Source organism: Crotalus tigris, unplaced genomic scaffold (assembly GCF_016545835.1).
Source record: "Crotalus tigris isolate CLP2741 ecotype Arizona unplaced genomic scaffold, ASM1654583v1 scf7180000018523.1292444, whole genome shotgun sequence".
Lineage (NCBI taxonomy): Eukaryota > Metazoa > Chordata > Lepidosauria > Squamata > Viperidae > Crotalus > Crotalus tigris.
In genome coordinates, this window is record NW_024097056.1 from 549869 (window position 1) to 577500 (window position 27632).

Here is a 27632-nt window from a genome sequence, read left to right on the forward strand (position 1 = left end):
TTTGCATTGGAAAAGTAGAAATTGCTTCCCAACAGCCAGAGGTATATAGCTTCCAAAATGACTGTTGTTCGGGTTATTGTTCCAACAATGGTTAGAAACTAATCAAAGAGAGAAGCAACCTAGAATTAAGGAGAAATTTCCTGGCAGCGAGGACAATTAATCAGTGGTACAGCATGCCTTTGTTGTAGGTGTTCCATCACTGGAGGCTTTCAAAAAAAAAAAAAAAAGATTGGACAACTTTTTGTCTGAAGTGGTATATAGGGTCTCCTGCTCTGAGGTCCCTTCCAACTATTTTATTCTATGTTCTATTTTCAAAAAGTCTATGGAAATTCTCAGTCTATCCATGTCCTGATTGTCCCAAAAGTGCTTTTTCAAGAGGCAACTGGACTGTCTTGTTTTTCTCTGAAGACGTTTTGCTTCTCATCCAAGGTGCTTCTTCAGCTCTGATGTTCTAAAAAACGTTCCCCTTCTATATCCATAATATCCACTTGTCTACTCAGTCTTGGGTTCCCCAAATGTTGTAAATATGTGGGCCGAACAGACCTGTTGACAACAGGAGATTCCAAATTTGGCTGGAAACCCAGAAATGAAGCAGCAGTTACAAAAGGCTGTGTTGTGTATGAAATCTATGCTTGGGGATGTTCCTTGTGTTAGACGGTGACAATTTTCTCTTTCTTTGATAGGCAGCAAAATGTGAGACTTCCTTAATTAAACACCTTTAGCTGGAAAAACAGCACACATACATCCAGCCTGTTGTCAAAGCTCTAAACTCCAGCTAACATGAATCTCTCTCTCTCTTTTTAGGACTAATTGCTCTTCAGAAATGTCTTTTCAGGTTTCAGACAAATTACATTTTAATTATTGGAAGGAGAGAACACCAGAGATGGGATAGAACAGGAATTGGGTGAACAAATTTGACTGGGAAAATAAAACGCCTGCATTCTAATAGTAGGATTTAGCTATCACCAGTGGTTTAAAGGTTTCTATTTAATGGCTAAAATTTCTACTTATTTAAAGGATCATACACAAGAAAGATATATTATGGTATGGAGAAGATGGATAGATTATATTCAGATTAAATATGGAACTAAAAAGTTCCATTTATTCTATGATTAAATTTTAAATAATAATTATTAGTAAGCATTTTATCATGGAAATGATTTAGTTTATTTACTGTTATTATGGTTCTTTATAATAATTGTTTTAAAATGGATTTGTTTATAATATTATGATATTAAGGTTTAAAGGAAGTTAAGGGTTAAGTATGAATTTAGTTATTGTATATTTGTTAAATTTAATTAGATTTTGTTTAATATGTTTATAATAACCCTGTACTCGGCTCTGGGAAGTGTGGGGGGGGGGTGGTTGAGGGTGGGGGTGGGTGGGCTTGTGGGTTTAAAATTTTTTTTGTTAATTGTCAATAAAACTTTTTCAATAATAATAATAAAAAGGTGCTGGAACTCACACACATCATACAAACCCGCCTTGCCTACCCTACAAGGTTCCATCCAAAAAAGGTGCCGGAACTCCGTTTGGACATTCTATGAGAAAAAAAGCCCTGGCTATCACACATTTTGGATTATTGCGATGGTTTGTTGAAAAATGAAACCGATATTGTGATGTTTGAGCTTGGATTAAATCAGAAGTTGCAGTTTGATGCTCAGAGACACACAGTATGCTTGCTTGCAGATAACATCTTTGATGCCAGCAAGGTCTGTTCCCCTACCTAGCACATTGTAATTATTATTTTAATTTTTTTTTTTAAAAAAAAAATCAGCAGTAAGCTATGGTGTTGCAAAATCCAAGCACATTTAAAAGAATGTTTCTATTACAGGTGCATTGATGGATGTCTGTAAATGGATTGCACTGATAATCTTGAAAAAAAACTGATGCTAACGCTAATCTCTAGCATCATTTTTTTGCCCCCAGATTATCACTGCAATCCACATAGAGATACCAATCAATGCACCTTCGGATGTAATAGGAATTTTCTTTTAAATGTGCTTGGATTTTAGGAAGCTTGTAAGCTGCTAGTATGAGTTGAAGGGAAATCTGAGAAGTTATAGATAGAGAGAGAGAACATGGCACCTGAAATGATCTGTAAAAATTGATTTTCTTCTTGACGCTGCTTTGACAATCTTATTTCAGCCTGGGAAAATGGGAACCGAGGTGCTGAACTGGAAGACAATTGGGGTCTCATCAGAAATGCATAATTAAAGGCCTTGTTTTCTTCAGGTAACCGAATAACAGAGTTGGAAGGGGCCTTGGAGGTCATCTAGTCCAACCCCCTGCTTAGGCAGGAAACCCTATACCATTTCAGACAAGTGGCTGTCCAGTCTCTTCTTAAAAACCTCCAGTGATGGAGCACCCACAGCTTCTGGTGGCAAGCCGTTCCACAGATGAATTGTTCTTATAATCAGGAAATGTCTCCTTATTTCTAAGTTGCTTCTCTCCTTGATTAGTTTCCATCCATGGTTTCTTGTCCTGCGTTCTGGTCCTTTGCAGTATAGGTTGACTCCCCCTTCTTCTTTGTGGCAGCCCCTCAAATATTGAAAGACTGCTATTATATCACCCGCTGGTCCTTCTTTTCATAGAAAATAAACGTCTGAAAGTCCAATTCCTTTGAACAGCAATATGAGACATAGCTATGTTTATTCAGTAAGATATCACTGAGAGCGGCAGTGCAAATCCTTAATTATATTTACTTGAAATATAATCAGATGGAGAGGAACTTCGGAACGAAGTTGGTGTGCCACGCAGTAGGCATGGAAATCTCAAACACACTTCTTAGCAATTAAATTTGCACAAACTTAATGACGTTTCATCCTGATTAAACAGCCACAGTTTATGCCTCTGTGACGGAAAGCCATTGTTCTGTCGAGTAATTAGACTCTGTTGTAGAGAAGACTCCTTTTGTACTAAAAACAATTTATTCCTTAGTATACATAATTACACATCTGCAGATGCTGAGAAAGGACAGCTAATTGGTAAACCTGATTAGTTTTATTAGTGTGGGGAGATAGCATTAAGATCCGCGCCCAGGAAAGCGGCACCAGGTATTGTCTGCTTTTATCTAATAAATCAAGCTGGGTTGCAAAATGGACTCCAGTTTGCCAGCGGTGGAATTTTTCCATTTGCACGTCGGAATCAAAGGTGAGGGCCGTCTTTGTTTGCCTGTTTGTTTTTGCCAGCTGCCTCGGAATATCTTTGAAGTCTTAAACCATCAGCCGAAGCGTCGCTTTGATATATTTACAAGGCAAAGTAATTTGATTGATATCTCCGGCTGGCTTTTGGAGGCGGTAATAATTTCTTTCCTAGTTAATATTTCGGCAGAATTGTTTACTGTGAACAAAGTGACAGCAGCTGATTAAAAAAAAAAAGGAGAGTTTGCTTTGGAGTTGGCAACTTTGGAATCTGGTGTCTTTGAATGGACTCTGCCTGCCTCTGTGATCTGGCAGGAAAAGGGTGTTTATAACAAAAAGCAGAGGTGGAAAAAGGCAAAATATTTCAAACTGCACCCAAATCTAAGAAGTCCTCGACTTATGACCACAATTGAGCCTAAAAATTAGGTTGCTAATTGAGAAAGTGAGTTTTGCCTCATTTTACAACCTTGCCACCGTGATTAAGTGAATCTGGCTTCCCCATTGGCTTTGCTTGTCAGAACGGGATCATGTGACCCCAGGACACTGCAACCGTCCTGTTGAAAGAAAAATCTTCATCAGGGTCTAGTCCAGTGTTTCTCAACCTTGACAATTTTAAGGCATGTGGACTTCAACTCCCAGAATTCCACAGCCAGCATTGCTGGCTGTGGAATTCTGGGAGTTGAAGTCCACATGCCTTAAAATTGTGAAGGTTGAGAAACACTGGTCTAGTCCAAGCTGGGAATAAACTAAATGGAGACTGCTTTAGAAAAAAAAAGTTGTGGTTTATTAAAGAGCAGAGCCAGAGAGAAAGATGGCTCTGGGAAAGCTGACTATATGTAGCTGGGAGTGGTGGGTTTTTATACCTTTTTGGGCTTTTGTCTCTGGAGTTGTTCCTGTGGCAGTGTTCAGTGTGCCCTTTTTGTATTCTGATGGTGGTGGGTTAATCCTATTATGTCCTAAAGGTCATATCCTGCTTCCCTGTGGCTGTGGTTTAATGGCTTGCTTCCTGTGTTGGATGGGCGAGGAGGGCTTGTTGATTCTAGGGATCTTTGCCTTTGTAATCCCATCAGCTCTAAGCTTCCTGGCTCCAGTCTTTCTGAAAGGATTATCAAATCTGCATTTCTACAGACCTGGCCTCTGCTTGGGGCCGAGAGGCTTGGGGGAGGGGTTGTTTCTGCCTAAGATTTTCCATTATTCCTTTGGGGAAATATAATATTCTGCCTTTTTTAATATTCCCCAAAATATTTCTTTCTCTGGGGTGGGGGCTGACTTCCCACACTACCATCTAGCCAAGTTGTTGCGGAATGGTGGGATTTTAAGACTTAGAAGAAGGAGAGCTGGTTTGGTGTATTTAAGGGACTTAGTCTAGAACAGTGGTTCTCAACCTGTGGGTCGGGACCCCATTTGGGGTCGAACGATCATTTCACGGGGGTCGCCAAACAAGGCTGTCCACCATTTTTTCCCCCTTTTCTTTGGCCATGCCCCTGACACCCGGTGAAGTATAAGTGGTTGGGGGTCACCACAACATGGGGAACTGTATTATGGGGTCACGACATTAGAAAGTTTGAGAACCACTGGTCTAGAAACCAGGAGACTGGGAATTCTAGTTCCATTGTAAGCATGAAGCCAGCTGAGCGACCATGGGCCACTCTTTCTCCCTTAACTTAGGAAGAAGGAAAATGGTTTGGGTGGGAGAATGTTGATTTTAGGGGTCTTTGTCTTCCTAATCTCATCAGCTTCTAGCTTCCTGGCTCCAACCTTTGGGAGCAGGATGATCAAATCTGTATTTCTATAGACCTGGCCTCTGCCAGGAGGAGAAGAGCTGGTCTCTGGGGTCTGGTTTCTGTCTTTTAAGATTTTCTTTCTCCATTACTGTATTCCTTTGGGAAATATAATATTCTGCTTTTTTAATATTCCCCAAAATATTTCTTTCTCTGGGGACGTGTGTGTGTGTGCTATCCTCCCACAGTCATAAATGTGAGTCAGTTGCCAAGTTGCCAAATTTTGAAGACCATAGGGGGTTGCTGTAATGATCTTCAGTGTGAAAAAGGGTCATGTCCCTTTTTTTTCAGTGCCATTACAACATCTAAACAAATCGCTGGAAGTCGAGAATTAGCTGTAGTCAGTAGAGTGAAGCACGAATAAGCATGCCTTATAATCTTCCTGGGCTCCAAGATCACCGCAGATGGGGACTGCAGCCAAGAAATTAAAAGACGCTTGCTCCTGGGGAGGAAAGCTATGGCAAATCTAGACAGCATACTAAAAAGCAGAGACATCACCCTGCCAACAAAAGTGCGTATAGTCCAGGCCATGGTTTTCCCAGTTGCAATGTATGGCTGTGAAAGTTGGACCATAAGAAAGGCTGAGTGACAAAGAATTGAGGCCTTTGAACTATGGTGCTGGAGAAGACTCCTGCGAGTCCCCTGGACTGCAAGGCGATCCAACCGGTCAGTCCTGGAGGAGATCAACCCCAACTGCTCTTTAGAAGGCTGGATCCTGAAGTTGAAACTCAAGTACTTTGACCACCTAATGAGAAGGAAGGACTCACTGGAGAAGAGCCTAATGCTGGGAAAGATGGAGGGCAAGAGAAGAAGGGGACGACAGAGAATGAGGTGGCTGGATGGAGTCACGGAAGTAATAGACGTGAGTTTAAATGGACTCCAGAAGATGGTAGAGGACATGAAGACCTGGAGAAATGTTGTCCACGGGGTCGTGATGGGTTGGACATGACTTCGCAACTAACAACAACAACATAATCACAGGTGGTCCTTGACTTACAACAGTTGGTTTAGGGACTATTCCCAGTTACAACGGCCTTTGAGAAAAGGGACTTATGACCATTTTTCAAACTTACGACCGTTGTAGCATCCCCGTGGTCACATCATTAAAATTCAGACGCTTGGGCAACTGGCTCATATTTACGATGGTTGCAGTGTCCCAGGGTCACGCGATCCTCTTTTGCGACCTTCTGACAAGCAAAGTCAATGGGGAAGCCACTTAACAACCATGTTTCTAATTTAACAACCGCAGTGATTCACTTAACGACTGTGGTAAGGAAGGTTGTAAAATGGGGCAAAACTCACTTAACAAACGTCTCACTTAGCAACATAAATTCTAGGCTCCGCTGTGGTTGTAAGTTGAGAGCTGCCTGTGATTGTTCAGCAATACCTTTTTATGACTGATTGATTGGTTGATTGATTGATTGATTTTGCTTGCTACCCATCTGGCTGCAATACACAGAGTGACAAATGATTTAAAGGGGGTTTCCCCTTTTTTCAAGCGATTGAATTAGAGCAGCATAAATGAGGAACAGGTTTTTCTTTTTTTTTAAAGAAAGACTATTGAAAATAAGAAATGAATTTTATCTTAAAAGAAGTAAGTCATATTTTCCTCAGACTGGATAAGCTACTCCTTGCAAGATGCTATCGTGGCCTGTCAGCCCAGATTTGCAAAGCTATTACTTACTCTCTCTCTGCTCTTCCTTTAAAAGTGCTGCGGCTGTAGTATTCTCTCATCTGACATATCAATCTGAAGCATTTTGATGAACAGATTGTCACAGAGCCGCGAGCTCTCAATTTTTGCCATTCCCAATAAGAAGAGGGAACATATATTCTATATCAGGGCTTTTCAACCTTTTCACCCATTGTACCACTTTTAGGATATGGCAACATCCGAGTACCACCAGTCGCCTAGCAAGGTGTCAAAAACTTGATTACCCCCCCCCCAAAAGGGAAAAAAAGTGATAAAGTAGAGGTAGTCCTCGACTTACAACAGTTCGCTTAGTGACTGTTCGAAGTTACAATGGCACTAAAAAAAGTGCCCCCCAAGCCACAGCCGAGCAAGTCACCTGCCTGCCCGCCCAGTGGCACTCTTCCTCCTATACGAGGTTTTCATTGTTATGAGCATTTCTGTTGAGGATTGGCAGCTGGGGTGGGGTGGGGGAGTGTTTGGTTTTTATTCCCCCCATCTGCTGGGTGGTTGCAGCAGGTTTTGGTCACTTCACATGACCCTGGGACACTGTGACCATCATAAATATGTATCAGTTGCCAAGCATCTGAATGTAAATCACAAGACTCTGGAGAGGCTGCAACATTCCAGCTGATTGGTGCTTCTTCTGGGATCAGCAGAAGCGCCAGGATCAGTGCCGAGCTCCAGCTGGAGCCTGGCGCTGATCCTGGTGCTTCTACTGAGCCCTGACAGCCCCGAAGAAGCGCCGATCAGCTGGAAAGCGGCACTGATCCTGGTGCTTCCGCTGAGCCCTGACAGCCCTGCAGCTCCAGCCATCTCTCGCTCAGGCTTGTGCGGTGCTGCCACCGGTTCAGTTCATTCCCCTCCCCTCACTACCACTTTTCCAGGATGGTCGCGTACCACCTTCCAGGTGCCAATGTACCACAGGTGGTACCCGTACCACTGGTTGAAAAGCCCTGTTCTATATGGTACCATCGGGATGCTGATCAAAATTGACCGTCCGGTGTTAAGATTTGACTTCTCAATTTTCTAGGTAGAATTAGCCCGGTTGAGATTCATGCGGGAGTTTTCAGTTTATCAGTCAAGTTGAGGATGAGAGTTTATTAAGGCAGGGTTGTCAATGCTTGTCAACCATCAGTAGTTGCCTAGTTCAAGGTTGAGAAGCACAGGATGAAAAGTCCTTTGAACCACTGGGAGGAGGGTGGAGAAAGAAGGAAGAAAGAAAAAGAAGAAGGTCTAGAATTAAACTCTTTTTAGCATTAGATCCTCCCATGTTATGTAATGCAGGGGTCCCCAACCCCTGGTCTGTGGACCTGCACCAGTTTGTGGCATGCTGAAAACCAATCTGTGCAAAGGCATGAAGTCCCAATCTAGGCAAGCATGAGAAGGAATCAAAAGGATTCTGCAGTTCGGAAGAAACCCATTACACCAGTGTTTTTTCAAACTGGCCACTTTTAAGATGTGCAGACTTCAACTGCCAGAATTCCCCAGCCAGCATGAGTTGAAGTCTGCACATCTTAAATTTTCCAAGTTTGAAAAACTTTGGACTACGTGATCAGAATAACAAAGTTGGAAGGGACCTTGGAGGTCTTCTAGTCCAACCCCCTGCTCAGGCAGGAAACCCTATACCCATGGTAGCAAACCTATGGCATGCGTGCCACAGGTGGCATGCAGAGCCCTCTCGGTGGGCACATGCACCATTGCCCCAGTCCTAGTCCTTCAGCTGGGTTTTATAAAACCTTTTCGCTTTAGGACTCCGCCGCCGTGTGCAAAAAAAAAAAGAAGGTTCAATCAATCAGTCAATTTAAACTTCTCACGGAAAAAAAAAGATCTTGCAAAGTTGGAATTGATTAATTGAACTTTTTAGTCCCACCCAGTCTGCCGTTACCACCGCAGTCACGCCCACCCAATGAGCCACGCCGACCCGACACCTGATAATACATAAGTGGGTTTTGGGTTGCAGTTTGGACACTCGGTCTCTAAAAGGTTTGCCATCACTGCCCTATACCATTTCAGACAAATGGCTGTCCAGTCTCTTCTTAAAAACTTCCAGTCACTAAATGAAGTGTTGTTAAGTTAGGAATGCCTGTATCATTAAAAGAGCATTGAAGAACTGAACTGAAGAAGAACTGAACTGATTGAAGAACTGAACTGAATTGAAGAAGCTTCTTGGGTGAGAGGTGAAATGTCTTCAACGAAAAACAAAGGTGGCCTTTTGAAAAAGCACCTTTGGGACAACCATGATCTGGATGACTGAGAACCTCCACAGACAAATGTGTGTATCATTTTAGGCTATGTTGCAGTACAGATTTACCTGGTGGTTAAGTTCCAAGTAGTTATGCCTAGTTTTGCATTGTGAACTAATCATCAGTATTCACACAACAAGAGCACAGTCACAAATAAGCAGCACATTCTTTCATTAAAATATGGGAGATCTTTTCCAGTGGTTCAATGTGCTAAGCAGTATTTGAGTCATTCAAAATTGAACAGATATACATATCTGTTTTATACTTGGCATTAGGCATAATACTTGCCTCAAGTATTATGGGAGAAAATTGTCTGTGGTAATATGATAAAATTGCCATGAAACATTAATGCTTCGCATTGCATAAAATATTGCAAGAATCCTATGTCAGCCTTTCGGTGAGATAGTCTAAGTTTGTATGGGCTCACGAGAGGAAGATTTCACTCATCAATCACACATAAATATTGTATTCAACCAAATATATTAAGAGTCGTATGTATAATTGTATGTGTTAGCAGTTTTTTCTTCTTCTGTTTAGTCTTGTCCAATTCTGGACTTGGTAAGATTTTTCAAAATTGCAATTATATCTCGTTGGTAGGATAGTCCTTTTTAAATTTCTTCAAGAAATTTCTTCTATAAATATAGGACAGCTTCTCATATCTTGCTATTCATTATTAAGTTAGGAAAACATTATCTCCATCACGTACCCAAGACCAGTTCTCTGTTCAATCTATAGGAATAAATCACACCTTTTTTTTCTTTAAACATATTTACTTTAAAGCTAACTTTGGAAAGTTGTTTTTGACTTTCTTGGTGAGGGGAACACCAACTGGATTATTATTATTTTTTCCTCAAAGTTCTTATCTTCATCACTTGTAATCAACCTGAAATGTCTTTAGGTTGTGTGAAACAAGAGGGAATTTTAAAGAAAATTGACTTTTGTAATGTATTCATTTTAGGTACAAAATATTTTCTGTGGATTATATGTGCACCCTTCTTTCGTTAGTCCTGCATACCTGTGGGGAAAACTATTATTTACCTCTGGATTATAATTAGCTGACATAGCTATCTTGCATTACTTATGGATTCTACTAGGTCGGGGGTAGGTAACTTTGGCTCTTTTATGACTCGTGGACTTCAACTCCCAGAATTCCTGAGCCAGCATGGCACAGCATGGAAACCTCTCCATTTCTCCTCAGCATGGCTGGCTCAGGAATTCTGGGAGTTGAAGTCCACGAGTCATAAAAGAGCCAAGGTTGCCTACCCCCGGCCTAGGCCTAGGTCGCTTTCTGATTCGTGAACTTCAACTCCCAGAATTCCTGAGCCAGCCTGGCTCAGCTTGGAAACCTCTCCCTTTCCCCTCAGCATAGCTGGCTCAGGAATTCTGGGAGTTGAAGTCCACGAGTCATAAAAGAGCCAAGGTTGCCTACCCCTGTACAAGGTAGAACCTTCATCAACCCTTGTTTGTGTTTTGGGGGGAGAGTTTTCTTGTTTTCAGCCTCTGTGGGTTGTACTGAATGTCTACAGTTGCTGGACAGAGCTAATCTTTTCAGCTAATTTGAGGCACTTCCCTCATGAGAAATCATGTGGTCCCCAAATTAGTAGTTTTTCTACCAATTTTCTCTGGACTGAGTTGGAGGAACTCTTGGGAGTGGTCGGAAAAATATGGGTCTGTTTTCCTGGGTTTCTAAGTATGTTTAGATGATGTAAAATGCTTTTTTTTTCATAATGTGATATAAAGTTGAAAAGTGGTGGGGAAGAAAGGAAGGAAGGATGGAAGGAAAGAAGGAAGGAAGGAAGGAGAAAAGGGAAGGAAGGGAGGGAAGAAAGAAAGAGAAAGAAAGAAAGAAAGAAAGAAAGAGAAAAAGGAAAGGAAGGAATGGCGAGAAGAAGGGGGAAAAGGAAAGAAAGTAAGAGAAAAAGGGAAGGAAGACAAGAAAAAGGGAAAGGGGAAGGAAGGAAGGGAAGAAGGAATGAATGAAGGAAGAGAAGGAAGGAAGACAAGAAAGGGAAAAACGAAAGGAAGAAAGTGAGGGAAAAAAGAAAGGAAAGGAAAAGAAAGGAAGTAAAACAAGGAAGGGAAAAAGGGAAGGAAGGAAGACTAGAAAGGGAAAAGGGTAAGGAAAGGAAAGGAAGGAAGGATAGAAGGAAGGAAGGAAAGGATGAATGGAAGGAAGACAAGAAAGGGGAAAAGGGAAGGAAGGAAGTGAGGGAAAAGGAAAAGAAAGAAAGGAAAGGAAAAGAAAGGAAAGGAAAGAAAGGAAGTAAAACAAGGGAGAGAAAAAGGGAAGGAAGAAAGACTAGAAAGGGAAAAAGGGAAGGAAAGGAAAGGAAAGGAAGGAAGGAAGGAAGGAAGGAAGGAAGGAAGGAAGGAAGGGTGGAAGGATGGATGGAAGGAAGGAAGACAAGGAAGGGAAAAAGGGAAGGAAGGGAGAGAGGGAGGACATACATTTAAGGCTTTCCAGGAAATGTAAAAATAAAATAAAATAAACGCATTGTGAAATGCTCTTCACTTTTACATTGCCAAAATTAAAAAGAACGGAAAACATCTAGGCAGGGTGAGCTGTCCCGTGCTTCCAGCGAAGGCAACTTGATTAGTTAAGCAAAAATATTCTTAGGAGAGCCGCTCTTAGATCTAATTTGGCTTGCCACACACTGTGTGGATGTAAAGCATTTTATGACAATAATCTAATTCACTGGGAAACAGGATTCCAAATTCGCTGAGGCAACTCGCAGGGCTGGTATTGCGCTGTCTGATGTTTGCTTCATGTAGGTATAATGGGTTTCCTAATGATCTCATTCTACTGGATGGAAAAAAAAAATCCCTCCATGGGACATTTTAATGCTCCAGGATTTAGGATTCTATTTCATTTTAATTGAGCCTTGCACTAAGACTTGTCAGTAGGAATTAATCAGGAATAAACAATAGGTCTTTGTTACTTACTTGATGCCATGGACAAGAAAGCAGGCTCTGAGCATTTAATTAAGCATGCCACCATAAAACAAATGGATATAATCTGACCTTAACTTGGTGAACCAAACATTGAAATGTCCTTCTAGGTCAGGAAAATGGTAGGGTAAGGGTCTTCAAACTTGGCAACTTTAAGACTTGTGGACTTCAACTCCCAGAATTCCTCAGCCAGCCCTGAGGAATTCTGAGGAATTCCTGGCTGAGGAATTCTGGAAGTTGAATTCCACAAGTCTTAAAGTTGCCAAGTTTGAAGACCCCCTGGTACAAGGTTTCCTGCCCGAGCAGGGGGTTGGACTAGAAGACCTCCAGGGTCCTTTTCAATGCCGTTAAAATCTTGAGATGCTCATTCATCCATGATTCAGTGGAGTACCTCTGACCGCTAGGACAATTGCCTTCCATCGTACTTCCATCGGTCCTTCCGTCTCTTTCTAACATCTTCAAGATGTGAATCTCAGGGCTACAAGTATTCCTTGACGTATGACCACAACTGAGCCCAAAATTTATGTTGCTAAGTGTCAAAGTAATGATTTAGAAACTAACCAGCTTTTATAATGTGAGATGAATAATGCAATCTTAGGAATGACTTAGCAGATGTGTGTATCCCTTTAAGAGCTTGAGTATAAAAGGGAAGGCCTTGCTGGAGTCTTTCTCTCTCATCCTTTCCTGCTATAATTGCTGTGTATTGGAGTTTGCTGAATTATCACCATGTGTATGTATTTTGTTTCTAGTATATTTGTAGATATTGTAACGATTTCATACAAACCACTGTTTACTGTATTTTCTCCTGGGTTAGACTGTGCATTCCCCCCCCCCCAATTTCTCTTTTCTTTCTTTCTTGCACTTGTAGTTCTTCCTTTGATTTCTTTCTTTTTCTTTTCTTTTTCTTTATGTTCATCTACATTAGTTTTTGTTTTCCTTTTAAAAATATTAAAATATTTTGCCAATATTTGTGTAGCATCTATTCCTGCAACTTCTGGCAGTTGACAAACCATATCACTGAGGCAACATACAGTAGATTTACATATATATACATGTGTGTGTGTGTATGTATATATGTGTGTATGTATGTATGTATGTATGTGTGTGTGTGTGTATGTATGTATATATATATATATATATATATATATATATATATATATATATATATATATATATGTAGGTCTTTGGTTATTCGGGTTTTCTCCCACGTAAAATTGGAAGTGTCTTGGCGACGTTTCGACGAAGTCTCATTCATCATCTTCAGGCTGGTGCTTTTTCTTCTAGGAGCAATTTGCTCCTAGAAGCACGAAGCTGAAAGCACCAGCCTGAAGATGATGAATGAGACTTCGTCGAAACATCGCCAAGACACTTCCAATTTTACGTAGGAGAAAACCCGAATAACCAAAGACCTACATACAAACACCCGCGAAAACACACACACACACGCACACACACACACACATATATATATATAAACATAAAGAAGACATAGGCTTTTTGTGATCTATTCCTTCATCTGATGACATGACCCTCAGCTCACAAATCCCGGTGACTTTTAATAAAAAGTTTGAGTTAGCTGCTTCTAAATTCCTTCTGATTTTTGACAGATGGAATGGGACTCTCTTTTCACAAAATGTAAATGTAGCCCAGACTATTAGGAGGTCCTCAAAGAGACCCCTTTCAATGCATTCAAAGGAAACAATTGTAGAAAGCACAAAAGGACTCTTTCATGACAATGAGATGCCTTCAAACCTCACATTGGCTGTCAGATGCTGGTCAGGGAGAGATAAAGACACGACCAAAATATTGCGAAGGTTTGAAGGGTGAATAAACCTTCTTGGGAGCTGGAGATCAGATAAAGTTCATCCCTGTTTTTTTCTAGCTCATGACAGTGCATGAAAAGCTTTTCATAGATTAGTGACATCTCTTGGGACATGAAGGCCAAACTTTGAATGGTTAGCTAGTTTCTAGGCTGACAGTTGATGTGACTATTCTTCCTTTTTTTTTTCTTTTTCGCCTGTTCAACTTTCATCTCATCTCTCTAAAGTCAGCAGAAAAGTTCAGAAGGTTCACCAAGTAAATACTATAACTTAACAAGCGTCTTTCTTTATATTTCACTGTTGATTTTTCTACTCATCAAGAGGTAGCAACTTTTGATTCAGACAAAGTCCACCCCAGGTTCTTTCCACTTACTTCTCTTCCTGCATTTGAAGACCAGAACTGACTTCACAGAATAACAGAGTTAGAAGGGACCTTGGAGGTCTTCTAGTCTAACCCTGCTCAAGCAGGAGACCCCCCAATACTATTCTGGACAAATGGCTTTCCAGTCTTTTCTTAAACATCTCCAGTGTTGGAGCACCCACAACTTTTGGAGGCAAGTCCCTTATTCTCACCATCAGGAAATTTCTCCTTCAAGACAGAGATGGCATTTTCAAAAGATAATTGTTTCCACATTAAGAAGTACTGGCTGACTGAGAAGGCTGAAGGAACATTGATTCTCCTTATTAAATATACGTGTGCACCTTCAAAAGTGACAGCACGTAGAGATTACATTTGCATTTTCTATCGACTCCTTTACGGGAAGGGTTACCTATTGGAATATGCAAGAAGTATTTCTTTGTTTGTTTGTTTTTATTTACTCCAGTGCCCGTGCCGCTAAATCTACACAAGGCTCTAAGCTGCTTACAATTTAGCGCACACAGGAAAATAAGATCCGTAGATCAAATCGTAAAATAAGATCCAAATTCATAGTAGATAGTAATATCACTGTTTTGGGGAAGTTGTGTTGAATGGTGGTCATCAACGAGAGCCACTTGTCCAGAATGGTATAGGATCTCCTGAGGAAGGAAGGAAGGAAGGAAAGAAGGAAGAAAGGAAGGAAGGAAAGAGGGAAGGAAGGAAGGAAGGAAAGAAGGAAGGAAAGAAGAAACGGATGGAAGGAAGGAAGGAAAGAAAGAAGGAAGGAAGGAAGAAAAGAAGGAAGGAAGGAGGGAAGGAGGAAGGAAGGAAGAAAGGAAGGAAGGAAAAAGGAAGGGAGGGAGGGAAGAAGGAAGGAAGGAGGGAAGAAGGAAGGAAGAAAGGAAGGGGAGGAGAAGAGGATAGGTGGATTCCAATCAAAGAAGGATCTGAAGAAGTAAAAGACAGCAATCCAAAGCTGCTTTTCCACAACACAATTTGACTTTCTTGGTTTCTTTCCTTGAAAATGTTTCGCTTCTTATCCAAGAAATGTCTTCAGTTCTAGCTCAGTTAGAACTGAAGAAGCTTATTGCATGAGAAGCAAAACGTTTTCAACGAAAGAAACCAAGAAAGTCCAGTTGCCTTTTTTGGGGGGGGGGGGGGGGGGGAAGCATCTTTGGGATAACCATGACTTGGATGATTGAAAATCCTCAAAGGAGGCCAAACTTTTGGTACACAAGCGTTGTAAGCTGTTGCCTCTGAATTCTTTTAATAACCATGGAGGAACCATGGGAAGCAACAGTTACATGATATGGGGTATTTATTTTAGCATAGGGTGTTTTTGTTTTGGTCAACAATAATCCATAATGCCCTAGGTCAGGGGTAGGCAACCTTGGCTCTTTTATGACTCGTGGACTTCAACTCCCAGAATTCCTGAGCCAGCATGGCTTAGCTTGGAAACCTCTCCCTTTCCCCTCAGCGTGGCTGGCTCAGGAATTCTGGGAGTTGAAGTCCACAAGTCATAAAAGAGCCAAGGTTGCCTACCTCTGGCCTAGGCCTAGGCCACTCTATGGCTCGTGGACTTCAACTCCCAGAATTCCTGAGCCAGCATGGCTCAGCTTGGAAACCTCTCCCTTTCCCCTCAGCGTGGCTGGCTCAGGAATTCTGGGAGTTGAAGTCCACAAGTCATAAAAGAGCCAAGGTTGCCTACCCCTGGACTAGATGGCTGTTAGTAGTGAGGATGATTCTAGAGAAGGGCAGAAATTATGATAGAAGGATTTCAAGTCAGTACTTTAGAAATGATGGTGAAATTTAACATGAGCTAATTTTTAGTTCTGCGATCCAAGATCCTTCCATAGCAAAACCAGGGATGGATTTTTTAAACAGGTTTTTATATGCAGAGTCCCCTCAACAATAATTCAACACAATGTGCACATTGGTGCATTCAGAAAGTGTGAATCACATACATTTGCATTCAGAGGGGCAACAACAACAACAACAACAACAGCCACACAATTTCTGTCCAGAAGCGTCAAGCGAAGGATGAAAATGTGGGAAAGAGCCCAGAAATATTCTCTGTCTTTGGCCCCGCTCTTTCTTTATCTCTTCCGAAATTATTATTCATTGTTTTATTATATTTGATTTGTCTGCTATTCCTTTCCACCAGCTGTCGTGGACATGTTTTATTTATATGCTGATGACTTTTCTATTTGCATAGAGGGTTTTTTTGGGGGGGGCAGGGTGTGATCGCATTATGTTAATAATTGCATTTCATCAAGAGCTGAGATTCTGTCTTCTCATGATAGAATTAGTGCAGAGAAGAGCAACAAAGATGATTAGGGGGCTGACACATTTATGACGGTTGCAGCATCCTGGGATCATGTGATCCCCTTTTGCTACCTTCTGACGAGCAAAAGCCAATGGGGAAACCAGATTCAGTTTAACAACCATGATACTAACTTAACATCTGGAATGATTCACTTAACAACTGTGGCAAGAACGGTTGTAATATGAGGCAAATCTCACTTAACCACTGTCTCAGTGTTCTGTCCCAGCCTACGTCAGTCCTTGTTAAGCTCACAAGGAGAAACCCCTCTTCCAAAAAGCTGGCTGGAACCACAGGAAAAAAAAAACAATCCCCTTTTATTATTCACAACCTGAGTCAATGTCCAAGGCAAACAAACACAGTCCACAGAAACTCGATCCTCAACACGAACGGCTGCCTTCTGCAACCAGCACCTCCCACACCTTCCCTTTTATAATGCAGCCAAGGCGTGGCTTCCTAATGCCTTCTCCTTTGCCTTTGGAGCGGCCCCATTGTATTCCTCTGTCCTACTCGCTTCTCTTGTCTGCACATTCGTGCATCCTGGATTTGTCCCAGCTGTTCTTCATCACTGTCCAACTCAGGCTCCCAGCACAGCTGTGTCTCAGCCTGAGTGCGGGTAGAGGGGCCAGGTTCCTCATCCGACTTTAAATCTTGGAGCTCTTCAGAGCCTTCCTCTGACCCCTAGAGTCAGAACCTTCCTCTGACTCTAGGGGTCACTCCAGGCCCCTCCTCCTCCTCCTCTGATTCCTCGGACTCAGCTGCCGGGTCCACTGGCTAGTAAGGAATCACAACACTTAGCAACAGAAATATTGGGTTTAACAGTGGTCGTAAGTCGTAAGAGCCGAGGTGGCGCAGTAGTTAGAGTGCAGTACTGCAGGCCACTTTAGCTGACTGTGTTCAGCAGGTTAGCGGTTCAAATCTCACCGGCTCAAGGTTGACTCAGCCTTCCATCCTTCTGAGGTAGGTAAAATGAGGACCCAGATTGTTGGGGGCAATGTAAATATATATACATTGCTTACTGGTGTACACTGCTTAGAGAGTGCTTGCACTTAAAGCGGTATATAAGTCTCATAAATAAATAAATAAAGTCAAGGACTACCTGTCTATGATCATTCATTCTTACCAGCAATTTTCCATGATCTGTGATTATTTTCTCTTTGTTGATTTAATTCTTATGCCCGTTTGGAGAAATGCATAGCAAATGTCAGAGAAGAGAAAAAATGGAAGGATAGCTATATGTTCAAGAAATGTGACTTAGATCCGTTTGTAATAAAACCTGAATCCAAAGCCTTTGTTTCTCATTTCTTCGTGTACTATGAAATTACATTTAATATCCACGGGCCCTTTCAGGAAAGATGTTAATATAACTTGTATTCTTAAGAACTGTAGTTAATGATCTTTGCTAATGCATGGTAATGTTAGTTTATACATTACCTATCTTTCCTCTGGGGATCCTCGGATTAGCCGCTAAACTATTTTAAGATTAGAAATATCCCTTGTCTTATTCCACTATTTTCATGTCCGCAGGAGAGTGCAGAATGGCTTAACACATTATTTCTTTTCTTTTCTTAGCGTCTTGCTGAAGCAGCAGAAAAATTCCAGAAAGAACATCAGTGGCAGGATGAATTTGCGGTGAGTTCGCGTTCTTATTTTACTCATTTTCCTATGTATGATATTTTCAGATTTTCTAAAATTCCTTGTGTTTCCAAACACAATTGGCCAGTCTCCTATCCTATCCTATCCTATCCTATCCTATCCTATCCTATCCTATCCTATCCTATCCTATCCTATCCTATCCTATCCTATCCTATCTAGTCCAACCTCAAGCAGGAGAACCTATACCAGTGGTGGCGAACCTATGGCATGCGTGCCAGAGGCGGCACTCGGAGTCCTCTCTGTGGGCACACGCACTGTCGCCCCAGCCTCGCCTCCTCCCATGGCCCCCTCCTCACCAGCAGCCCCCCCCGGAGTAGAGTAACCCCTGGGCATGCAAAGCAGCGCAGCCAAGGACATGGTAGCTGGGCAGCGGGGACAAGACTCTGCCGTTTTGCCCTGTCACGTGCAGATGATACTGCGGAGGGTGTGGCCGCCGTGGTGCTGTTGGGCCGCTTGGGTGATCTGTGGCGGGCCGTGTAGGTGGTGGGTGGCCCAGCGGGCAGGATCGAGCGGGAATGGGGGTGGGGGTGGTTTTTAGGCACTCGGTCTCTAAAAGATTCGCCATCACTGCCCTATACCATTCCAGACAAGTGGCTATCCAGTCTCTTATTAAAAGCCTCCAATGATGGAGGGAGGGAGGGAGGGAGGGAGGGAGGGAGGGAGGAAGGAAGGAAGGAAGGAAGGAAGGAAGGAAGGAAGGAAGGAAGGAAGGAAGGATACCATAATAACAGAGTTGGAAGGGACCTTGGAGGTCTTCTAGTCCAACCCCCTGCTCAAGCAGGAGATCTTATATCATTCCAAACAAGTGGCTGACCACTCTCTTCCTAAAAACCTCCAGTGATGGAGCACCCACAACTTCTGGAGGCCAGTCATTCCACTGATTAATTGTTAGGAAGTTTCTCCTTAATTCTAGGTTGCTTCTCTCCTTGATTAGTTTCCATCGGTTGCTTCTTGTCCTGCCTTCAGGCGCTTTGGAGAATAGGTTGACCCCTCTTCCTTGTGGCAGCTCCTTAGATATTGGAACACTGTTATCCTGTCACCATGAATCCTTCTTTTCATTGAACTAGACAGATCCAATTCCAGCAACCATTCTTCATATGCTTTAGCCTCCAGCCCCCTAATCATATTTCTTGCTTTTTTTCTGTACTCTCTCAACATCTTTTTTTATAGTATCGTGAGCAAAACTGGTGGCAGTATTCCAAACGTGGTCTTAGTAAGGTATAATACTTTATTAAGTATTTACTAATACTTTACTAAGTACTTCATGTCTGTTAGTACCTTACTAAGATGCTAATACATGTGAAGTACGGTACTAATAGTAACATTTCATTTCATCTCGATTCTATCCCTCTGTTAATGCCGCCTAGGATTGCCTAGGTTTTTTTGGCTGCCGCCGCACGCCATTGGCTCATATTTAATATAATAATTAACAATCTCTTTCAGGGCAGATGTCATATGGCATCCACAGGCAGAAGCAATCGAGTTTTCATAAAGGCAGTTTGAACCATTTCCCAGTCTCTTCCCCTGTTTTCTCTTGGAAGCAGAAATTTCCTGAAGATTGACATTAGTTACACAATTCCATTTTGAATAAACTCATTATGCGGCCCATAATTCCATTTGTTTCATTTTAGCTAGAAGTAATTTTTCCTTTCTTCTGCTCTGTTTTCTTTTCTTTTCTTTCTTTCTTTCTTTCTTTCTTTCTTTCTTTCTTTCTTTCTTTCTTTTTCTTTCTTTTTGTCTTTCTGTCTTTCTCTCTCTTTTTCTTTCTGTCTTTCTTTCTTTCTTTCTTCGTTCTCTCTCTCTTTCTGTCTCTTTCTTTCTTTCTTTCTTTCTTTCTTTCTTTCTTTCTTTCTTTCTTTCTTCCTGTCTGTCTTTCTGACTTTGTCTTCCTGTCTTTCTTTCTCTCTCTCTGTCTTTCTTTCTCTTTCTTTCTTTCTTTCTTTCTTTCTTTCTTTCTTTCTTTTTCTTTCTGTCTTTCTGTCTTTCTCTCTCTTTTTCTTTCTGTCTTTGTTTCTTTGTCTTTCTGTCTGTTTTTCTGTCTTTCTTTCTTCTTTCTCTCTCTCTTTCTGACTGTCTTTCTCTCTTTCTTTCTTTCTGTCTTTCTTTGTCTTCCTGTCTTTCTTTCTCTCTCTCTTCTCTCTCTCTCTCTCTCTCTCTCTCTTTCTTTCTTTCTTTCTTTCTTTCTTTCTTTCTTTCTTTCTTTCTTTCTTTCTTTCTTTTTCTTTCTGTCTTTCTGTCTGTCTGTCTGTCTGTCTGTCTGTCTTTCTTTCTTTCTTTCTTTCTTTCTTTCTTTCTTTCTTTCTTTCTTTCTTTCTTTCTTTCTTTCTTTCTTTCACGTTCAGATTGATTTGCACGTGGATCAGTCCACAAACAGACTTTTAGTGTATATTCCCCTCTTCTTTTCTTATTGGAAGCAGTTATCAAGCCTGCAGATGCTTTCCTGGCTGTAGCACTTAAGCGAGAATGCTTGCCTTGTAAGTGAAATTGAACTCCTTTTGCTATTGGAGAAAGCAATCTCTCCTCCCCCCCCCCCTTCAGGTTTTCATTGCATGATGGAAGACTTTGCAGTGCAAAATGAGTCCAGGAAGAGAGAAATCCCTTGTGGAGGTTGGGAGAAGGAGACAGAAACAGAGATCGCTTTTGGTTCTGATTAAGTTTCTAAATCCCAGTGAATGTGGCAGATAAATGGAAGACGGGTGATGTTTTGCCCTGGGCTTCCAAGTGCAAGTTTTTCATTGTGGTTGTATGACTCAAAGGCACACAATCTCAGAGAAATGGCATTGGTGTGAAGGACTGTGAAAACAATAAACCAGTGGAAGGGCTGGCCTTCAGAAGTTTTCATCACTGGAGGGTTTTAAGAAGAGACTGGACAGCCACTTGTCAGAAATGGTATAGGGTCTCCTGCTTGAGTCAGGGGGTTGGACTAGATGACCTCCAAGGTCTCTTCCAACTCTGCATTCTGTTATTCTGTTATTCCCCTTCCTTCCTTCCTTCCTTCCTTCCTTCCTTCCTTCCTTCCTTCCTTCCTTCCTTCCTTCCTTCCTTCCTTCCTTCCTTCCTTCTCCACCATTGGAGGTTTTTAAGAAGAGACTGGACAGCCATTTGTCTAGAACAGTGGTTCTAAACCTTTTTAATGCTGCAACCCCCCAACCATAAGTCGAGGACTACTCAACCGGTCGTAAGTCGAGGACTACTCAACTGGTGCAGCACCGTTTGCAGAATGGGACTTTTGGCGGGCTCAGCAGGGCAGAGACAGCCTGGACAATTCCTATTGGCTTTTGAAAGCCAATAGAATTAGACTCTATTCAAGAGAGTCTATTCTATTGGCTTTCAAAAGCCAATAAAATAAAAGGGAGTAGCACAGCTAAGGAAAAGGGGGGAAAAAATGGCGGACTGCGTTGTTGGGCAACCCCCATGAAATGGTCGTTCAACCCCAAATGGGGTCCCGACCCATAGGTTGAGAACCACTGGTCTAGAATGGCATAGAGTCTCCTACTTGAATCAGGGGGTTGGACTAGAAGACCTCCAAAGTCCCTTCCAGCTCGATTATTCTGACAGAGATTTTGTCTTCCAAGCTTTCGGACTTGTGCCGGAGCCCATATACATTCAATTTTGCAGCTACTAAGATTGTTGGCCGAGCAGGTACAAAAACAGCCAGGGAAGTAATAGAAGCCTGGGAAACAAGCCCCTCAATGTTAACAGAAATTCTGATTTACCACCAGATCCTTGAGTACTTAGGAGCCAAGGACTTGGCAGCACAAGGAAACCACAGCTAACAACTTAATAGCTAGCCATCCACACCTCCATCAACAACTAAAAAGCCCCCCACAGCCAGGCAACATATAAATACCTCACATAGAATAGCCCAAAGTACACACTGTAGAGCAGTGGTTCTCAACCTTTTTAATGACGTGACCCCCAACCGGTCGTAAGTCGAGGACTACTCAACCAGTCGTAAGTCGAGGACTACTCAACTGGTGCAGCACCGTTTGCAGAATGGGACTTTTGGCGGGCTCAGCAGGGCAGAGACAGCCTGGACAATTCCTAGTGGCTTTTGAAAGCCAATAGAATTAGACTCTATTCAAGCGAGTCTATTCTATTGGCTTTCAAAAACCAATAGAATAAAAGGGAGCAGCACAGCTAAGGAAAAGGGAAGGGAAATGGCGGACTGCGTTGTTTGGCGACCCCCGTGAAATGGTCTTTCGACCCCAAATGGGGTCCCAACCCACAGGTTGAGAACCACTGCTGTAGAGAGATCTCTTGTCCTGTTGACTGACCCAGATTGGATCCAGCAACATTATCCTGGGACACGTATATTCGCTTTCACACGTCAGAATGCCTACACTCAAACATATTCTAACTTCACCAATGCTGTAGTTGTAATTGTGTATCCCTCTAAGGCCCCTAAGACAATCTAATAGCAATCCTAACTTGGGAAAACGCCTTAATGTGTGTTAAAGAATGCATCTTTCAAACGCAATTTTACTTTTCATTTTAATAGCGCTTGATATAATAAAGTTGTAATGGCTTTTTAATGTTTCCATCTATAATTTAAGGCTGGAGCGAACTGGGTAATTACTAAAGAGGGTGACTTAAGAATGCAGAGGAAGGAGAAGACTTTGTTAAATGTACATTCAAATTAAAAAGGTGGAGAGCTTTTATTACGAATTGGATCATAATTCCCACTCCTTTCCCGGATTTTAACAGGAAGTCAATTGAAATGGACTTTATTTGCATACATTATGAGCTGTGTATTGCAGAAGCTCGGGAGAATCGTAAAAATTATCGGAAAGGGAAAATGGAGCTTGTTGGTATTAAAAAGCAACCCCCCCCCAAAAAAACACCACATCTTCATTTGAAAAAAAAATGACTTATACAAATTTTTCACATTTACGACGGTTGCAGTATCCCCGTGGTCACGTGATCTCAATTCAGATGCTTGGCAACTGACCGGTACTTATGACGGTTGCAGTGTCCCGGGGGGGGTCATGTGATCCCCTTTTGCGACTTTCTGATGAGCAAACTCAATGGGGGAAGCCAGATTCTCTTAACGACCGGGTCACCCACTTAACAACGGCAGTGATTCACTTAACAACTGCGGCAAGAACGGTTGTAAAACAGGGTAAACAGCCCAGTCCCATCACCTGGAGATGAAGCAGCTCAAAGTCTTCCTCATGAAGGATTCTACCCCTCTGTTAAGCTCCTAACAAGCCTAAGTCCTTGACTTACGATCACATTTGAGCCCCAGATTTCTGTTGCTAAGTGAGACAGTTGTTCGGTGAATTCCCCTCCCCCATTTGATGATCTTTCTTGTTAAGTGAATCAATGCAGTTGATAAGTGAGTAACCCAGTTGCTTGTCAGAAGATTGCAAAGGGGGGGGTGTCACATGACCCTGAGGTTCTGCCCACCGTCATACGTGTGAATCAGTTGCCCAGCATCTGAATTTTGATCACCTGACCACGGGGATTCTGCAATGGTCCTAGGTCACTTTTTTTCAGTGACTTTGTAACTTCAAGTGGTCAATGAAAGGTCTGGTATATATCAAGCTCCTGGCAGGAATTGAAAAATGCTGCCTTGATATCACAAATGGAAGAAGAGCAGGTATAAATTTCATTTCGAGAAAGGCAATTCCACACTCTTTTTTTTCCTTTTTTTTTAATTAAAAGTTTTTAAAATTTTATACAGTAAATCCCCAAACCCTCCCCCCTCCCCCCTCCCCCACTTCCCAGAGCTGATTACAGGGTTACAAATAAACAAACATAATCTAACTAACATTGCCCAACTATACTATCAAACAATCCATAACATACTTTAACTCCTTTTCAAAATAAATATTAACAAATTAAAAATAAAGATAAAATATAATTAAACCATAATACTAAAAATAATACAAATTCAACCATATTAAACTATTAATAATAATCTAAAATTTACTCATAAGCAAGATAATACTTTTCAGTCTCATATTTCTTTTGAATATACTCAATCCATCTTCTCCAAACTGAAACATATTTTTCTTGTGAACAATCTTTCAAATAAGCGGAGATTTTCGCCATTTCTGTTAAATTAGACACCTTAAGTATCCATTCTTCTATAGTAGGCAAAGAATTTTTGTTCCAATAGGCAATTCCACACTCTTATGTTGGCATGGTATTTAAAACATAAGCATATCGAAGCTTCCCTCATTTGTTCAGATGTTCACGTATTAGTGATTTATCCTCTCTAAAACCTTTCGATTACATCAGCTATCAAACTAAATTGTTGAGAGGAGCCAGTTATCCAACATCTGAATTTTGATCACGTGACCCTGGGGAACCTGCACACTTTTCAAGTGTGAAAAATGGTTATAAGTTACTGTTTTCAGTGCTGTTGTAACTTCAAATGGCCACTAAATGCACCGTTGTAAGTCGAGGGCCTCCGTATCCACGTTTGTATATACATGCGTACAATCATAACTTAGGCTTGTTAGAAGCAACTAACCTGAGTTGATATAATAAGAATTGTAATAGCTTGAATACAAGACAGTAAATGTTAAAGGGAAAAAGAGAAGTATTTGATGTTGTAACTTGAGTTTTGTATGAAAGATTTTATTGATTAACCCAGTCACCACGTTGCTCTTTAAATACTTCAGTGTAAAATTAATAAAATTATTATTAAAAAAAGAAGAAGCAACTAAGCTGTATCCATTGGCTAAGAATCCTCCTTAAAAGGAGAGTGATGTAAGGTGACCAACTGTCCTCCTTTAGGGAGGATAATCCTCCTTTTGTAAGTTCTGTCTTCCCTTGAAAAGTGTCTTCCTACATGTCCTCCTTTTCAATATTTGAAGACTAATCTGCAGGGCTTTTTTTTCCCCACATAGAATGCTCAGAACGGTTCTGGCACCTTTTTTTGATGTTTGTTTTTTTTTCAACTTTTGCATGAGCTGTGCTACTCCCACTATTGGCTTTCGAAAGCCAATAGGAATTGCTGCTGAGCGCACCAAAACACCCTCTGGCTGGCAAACTTTGCACATGCAAGTTGTCTGTATTATTGTTGCAATGGATAAAATGTTGATTTTATTTACGATATTTTTTTCTTCAATTTATTTGTGTCCTCCTTTTCACTGTAAAAAAGTTGGTCACCTTAGTGATGTCACAGGAGATCAAGTCAGTCAATGTTCAAAGGTTATTCCTTCACGTAAAATATTGCTTCCATGAAAATAGAATCTTAAAAGCTTTTCAGCACGGAAACAGCCCGTAGAGTGAGAATCTGAAAGGAAGTGGAGAAAAAGATGTGGATTTTAATCATGGCGCATCCACCAACTTCATTAAATTGTAAGCAACGTGGCAGTATAGCAGTGAAATCCTGGCTTCTTCTCGCCAGCAAACGAGCTCATTATTGTAAGTGGCCATGATTTGTTTTAAGAACATGCTGGCTTTTTCAGAGCCATCCAATCTTGGCTAGGCTGCATATTAAAACCAGGAGGATACATCAAGAGGTACAGGATGAATAAACTGGGTTAACCACTTCCCAGTTTTGCATTATGCCTCTAACGTGGAAGGGGCCTGCCGCTTGGATTCAAATGTCTCCAAATCAGGGGCGGGGGAAGAAAAAAAAGAAACTTGGCACCACAAAGGAGGAGCGAAATCTATTTCTTTTTCATATGATTATTTTTTGTCTCTTTTCCAGCGGTATGATACCCAATTAGTAGCGGTGTGGGAAAAAGTTCAATTTCTCTGTTTGAAATGGGAAGAAGCAAAGCTAATTGGCTTGAAAGGAGAAGAGAAAGAAAGAGAGACAGGAGGAAATCAGGAAAGATTTTTTTTTTTTCTCACAAGGCTCTCAATATTACGAAAGAGAATTGCCCAAAATTTGAAATGAGGCTGAAAAGTTGTCAGTGGAACTTGGTTGTTGTTTTCCTTAAATTATCCTTAAATGAATCTGTGATCTTTTCTCTGTTTACCTGGAGCAGGCACTAGTCAACCCCGTGACTCTTTCTGCTGTTCTCTCAAAATCACTAATGAGACTTTGGATCCTAATAATTGTACTTCATCATACTAATAGCTGCTGATGGCATTTTAGACTTCTGTGTTTATGCAATCCCATGGGTTGCAATGCCACAGGATAAACTCGGCAACTGAATCAAGACATTGCAAACTAGGCCACAAGGAGAGGCCACATAACAGAATAACACAGTTGGAAGGGACCTTTGAGGTCTTCTAGTCCAACCCCTGCTCAAGCAGGAGACTCTATACAATTTGAGACAAGTGGCTGTCCACTTAAAAAGCTCCAATGATGAAGCACCCACAACTTCTGAGGGTTTGGGACTTTTAATCTTGTCTTTCTTCTATTGCTGTTAATAATTCTTATTACTTTTATACGTTGATATGGGAAAATTAATCATAATAGATCTGGAAGGGACCTTTGAGGTCTTCTAGTCCAACCCCTGCTCAAGCAGGAGACTCTATACAATTTGAGACAAGTGGCTGTCCACTTAAAAAGCTCCAATGATGAAGCACCCACAACTTCTGAGGGTTTGGGACTTTTAATCTTGTCTTTCTTCTATTACTGTTAATAATTCTTATTACTTTTATACGTTGATATGGGAAAATTAATCATAATAGATCTGGAAGGGACCTTGGAGGTCTTCTAGTCCAACTCCTGCTCAAGCAGGAGACTCTATACAATTTGAGACAAGTGGCTGTGCAGTCTCTTCTTAAAAAGCTCCAGTGATGAAGCACCCACAACTTTGGAAGGCAAACCATTCCACTGTTTAATCATTCTCACTGTCAGGAATTTCCTCCTTAGTTCCAGGTTGTTTCTCTCCTTGGTTAGTTTCCATCCATTGCTTCTTGTCTTGCCTTCTGGTGATTTGGAGAATAGGTGGACCTTCTCTTCTTTACAACATCACAAGGCATGCTTTAATGAGAAACTCTTGACGCCTCTGTACCCATGTAGTTTTCCTGATTTAACAATACCACAGAACATACTATTTGTGTGTGCCTATGAGGAGGAAGGATTGGTAGATAACTGCATCCATCAGAGCACTATTTGAAAATGTACCTGTAGCAGAAGAGCAGGCAGAGCTGGTGGCGGAGTTAAAGGAGTCATCAGCCTAGAATCATTATGTTCCCACAACTCCTCTTGAATTCCATGACTAAACAAGAGTTGTGGAAGAATATAGGAATGTTTTTCTAATAGCCACGGGGAACTTGATTCCAAAAGTAAAAATAACTTATGGAAAAGGGATTCGTGCTGGAGGTGTCCAAGTACTATTTCTATGAGTGAAGTGAAAGGACAATATTATTTAAGCTTGCTGTGAATACTACTACTACTACTACTACTACTACTACTACTACTACTACTACTACTTCAGAATTCAAACAGACAAACACCTGCAACATAACACCCCCGACTTAACAATTATCGATAAGAAAGACAAAAAAGTCTGGATATTGGACGTGGCAGTGCCTGGAGACAGCAGAACAGACGAGAAAGAACTGGAGAAGATAACAAAATACAAAGACCTACAAATAGAAATAGAAAGACTGTGGCAAAAGCAAGCAAGGGTAGTACCAATAGTCATAGGCTCCTTGGGTGCAATCCCAAAACAACTGGAGCACCACTTGAACACCATCATCGGCACTGACAAATTTGCCATTAGTCAATTGCAAAAGGCAGCCTTACCA

General features: G+C 41.4%; 1 protein-coding gene across 4 annotated transcripts in view; it reads left to right on the top strand.

Annotated features, from left to right (window-relative positions):
- Nucleotides 1-27632, top strand: part of CACNA2D1 (calcium voltage-gated channel auxiliary subunit alpha2delta 1) — a 336443-nt gene that overhangs the window by 147848 nt on the left and 160963 nt on the right. For all 4 annotated transcript variants that reach the window (XM_039353434.1, XM_039353435.1, XM_039353436.1 and 1 more), the window contains exon 4: nucleotides 17880-17939. In XM_039353434.1, the coding sequence (XP_039209368.1) occupies nucleotides 17880-17939 (60 nt within the window). The remainder of the gene's footprint in view (nucleotides 1-17879; nucleotides 17940-27632) is intronic.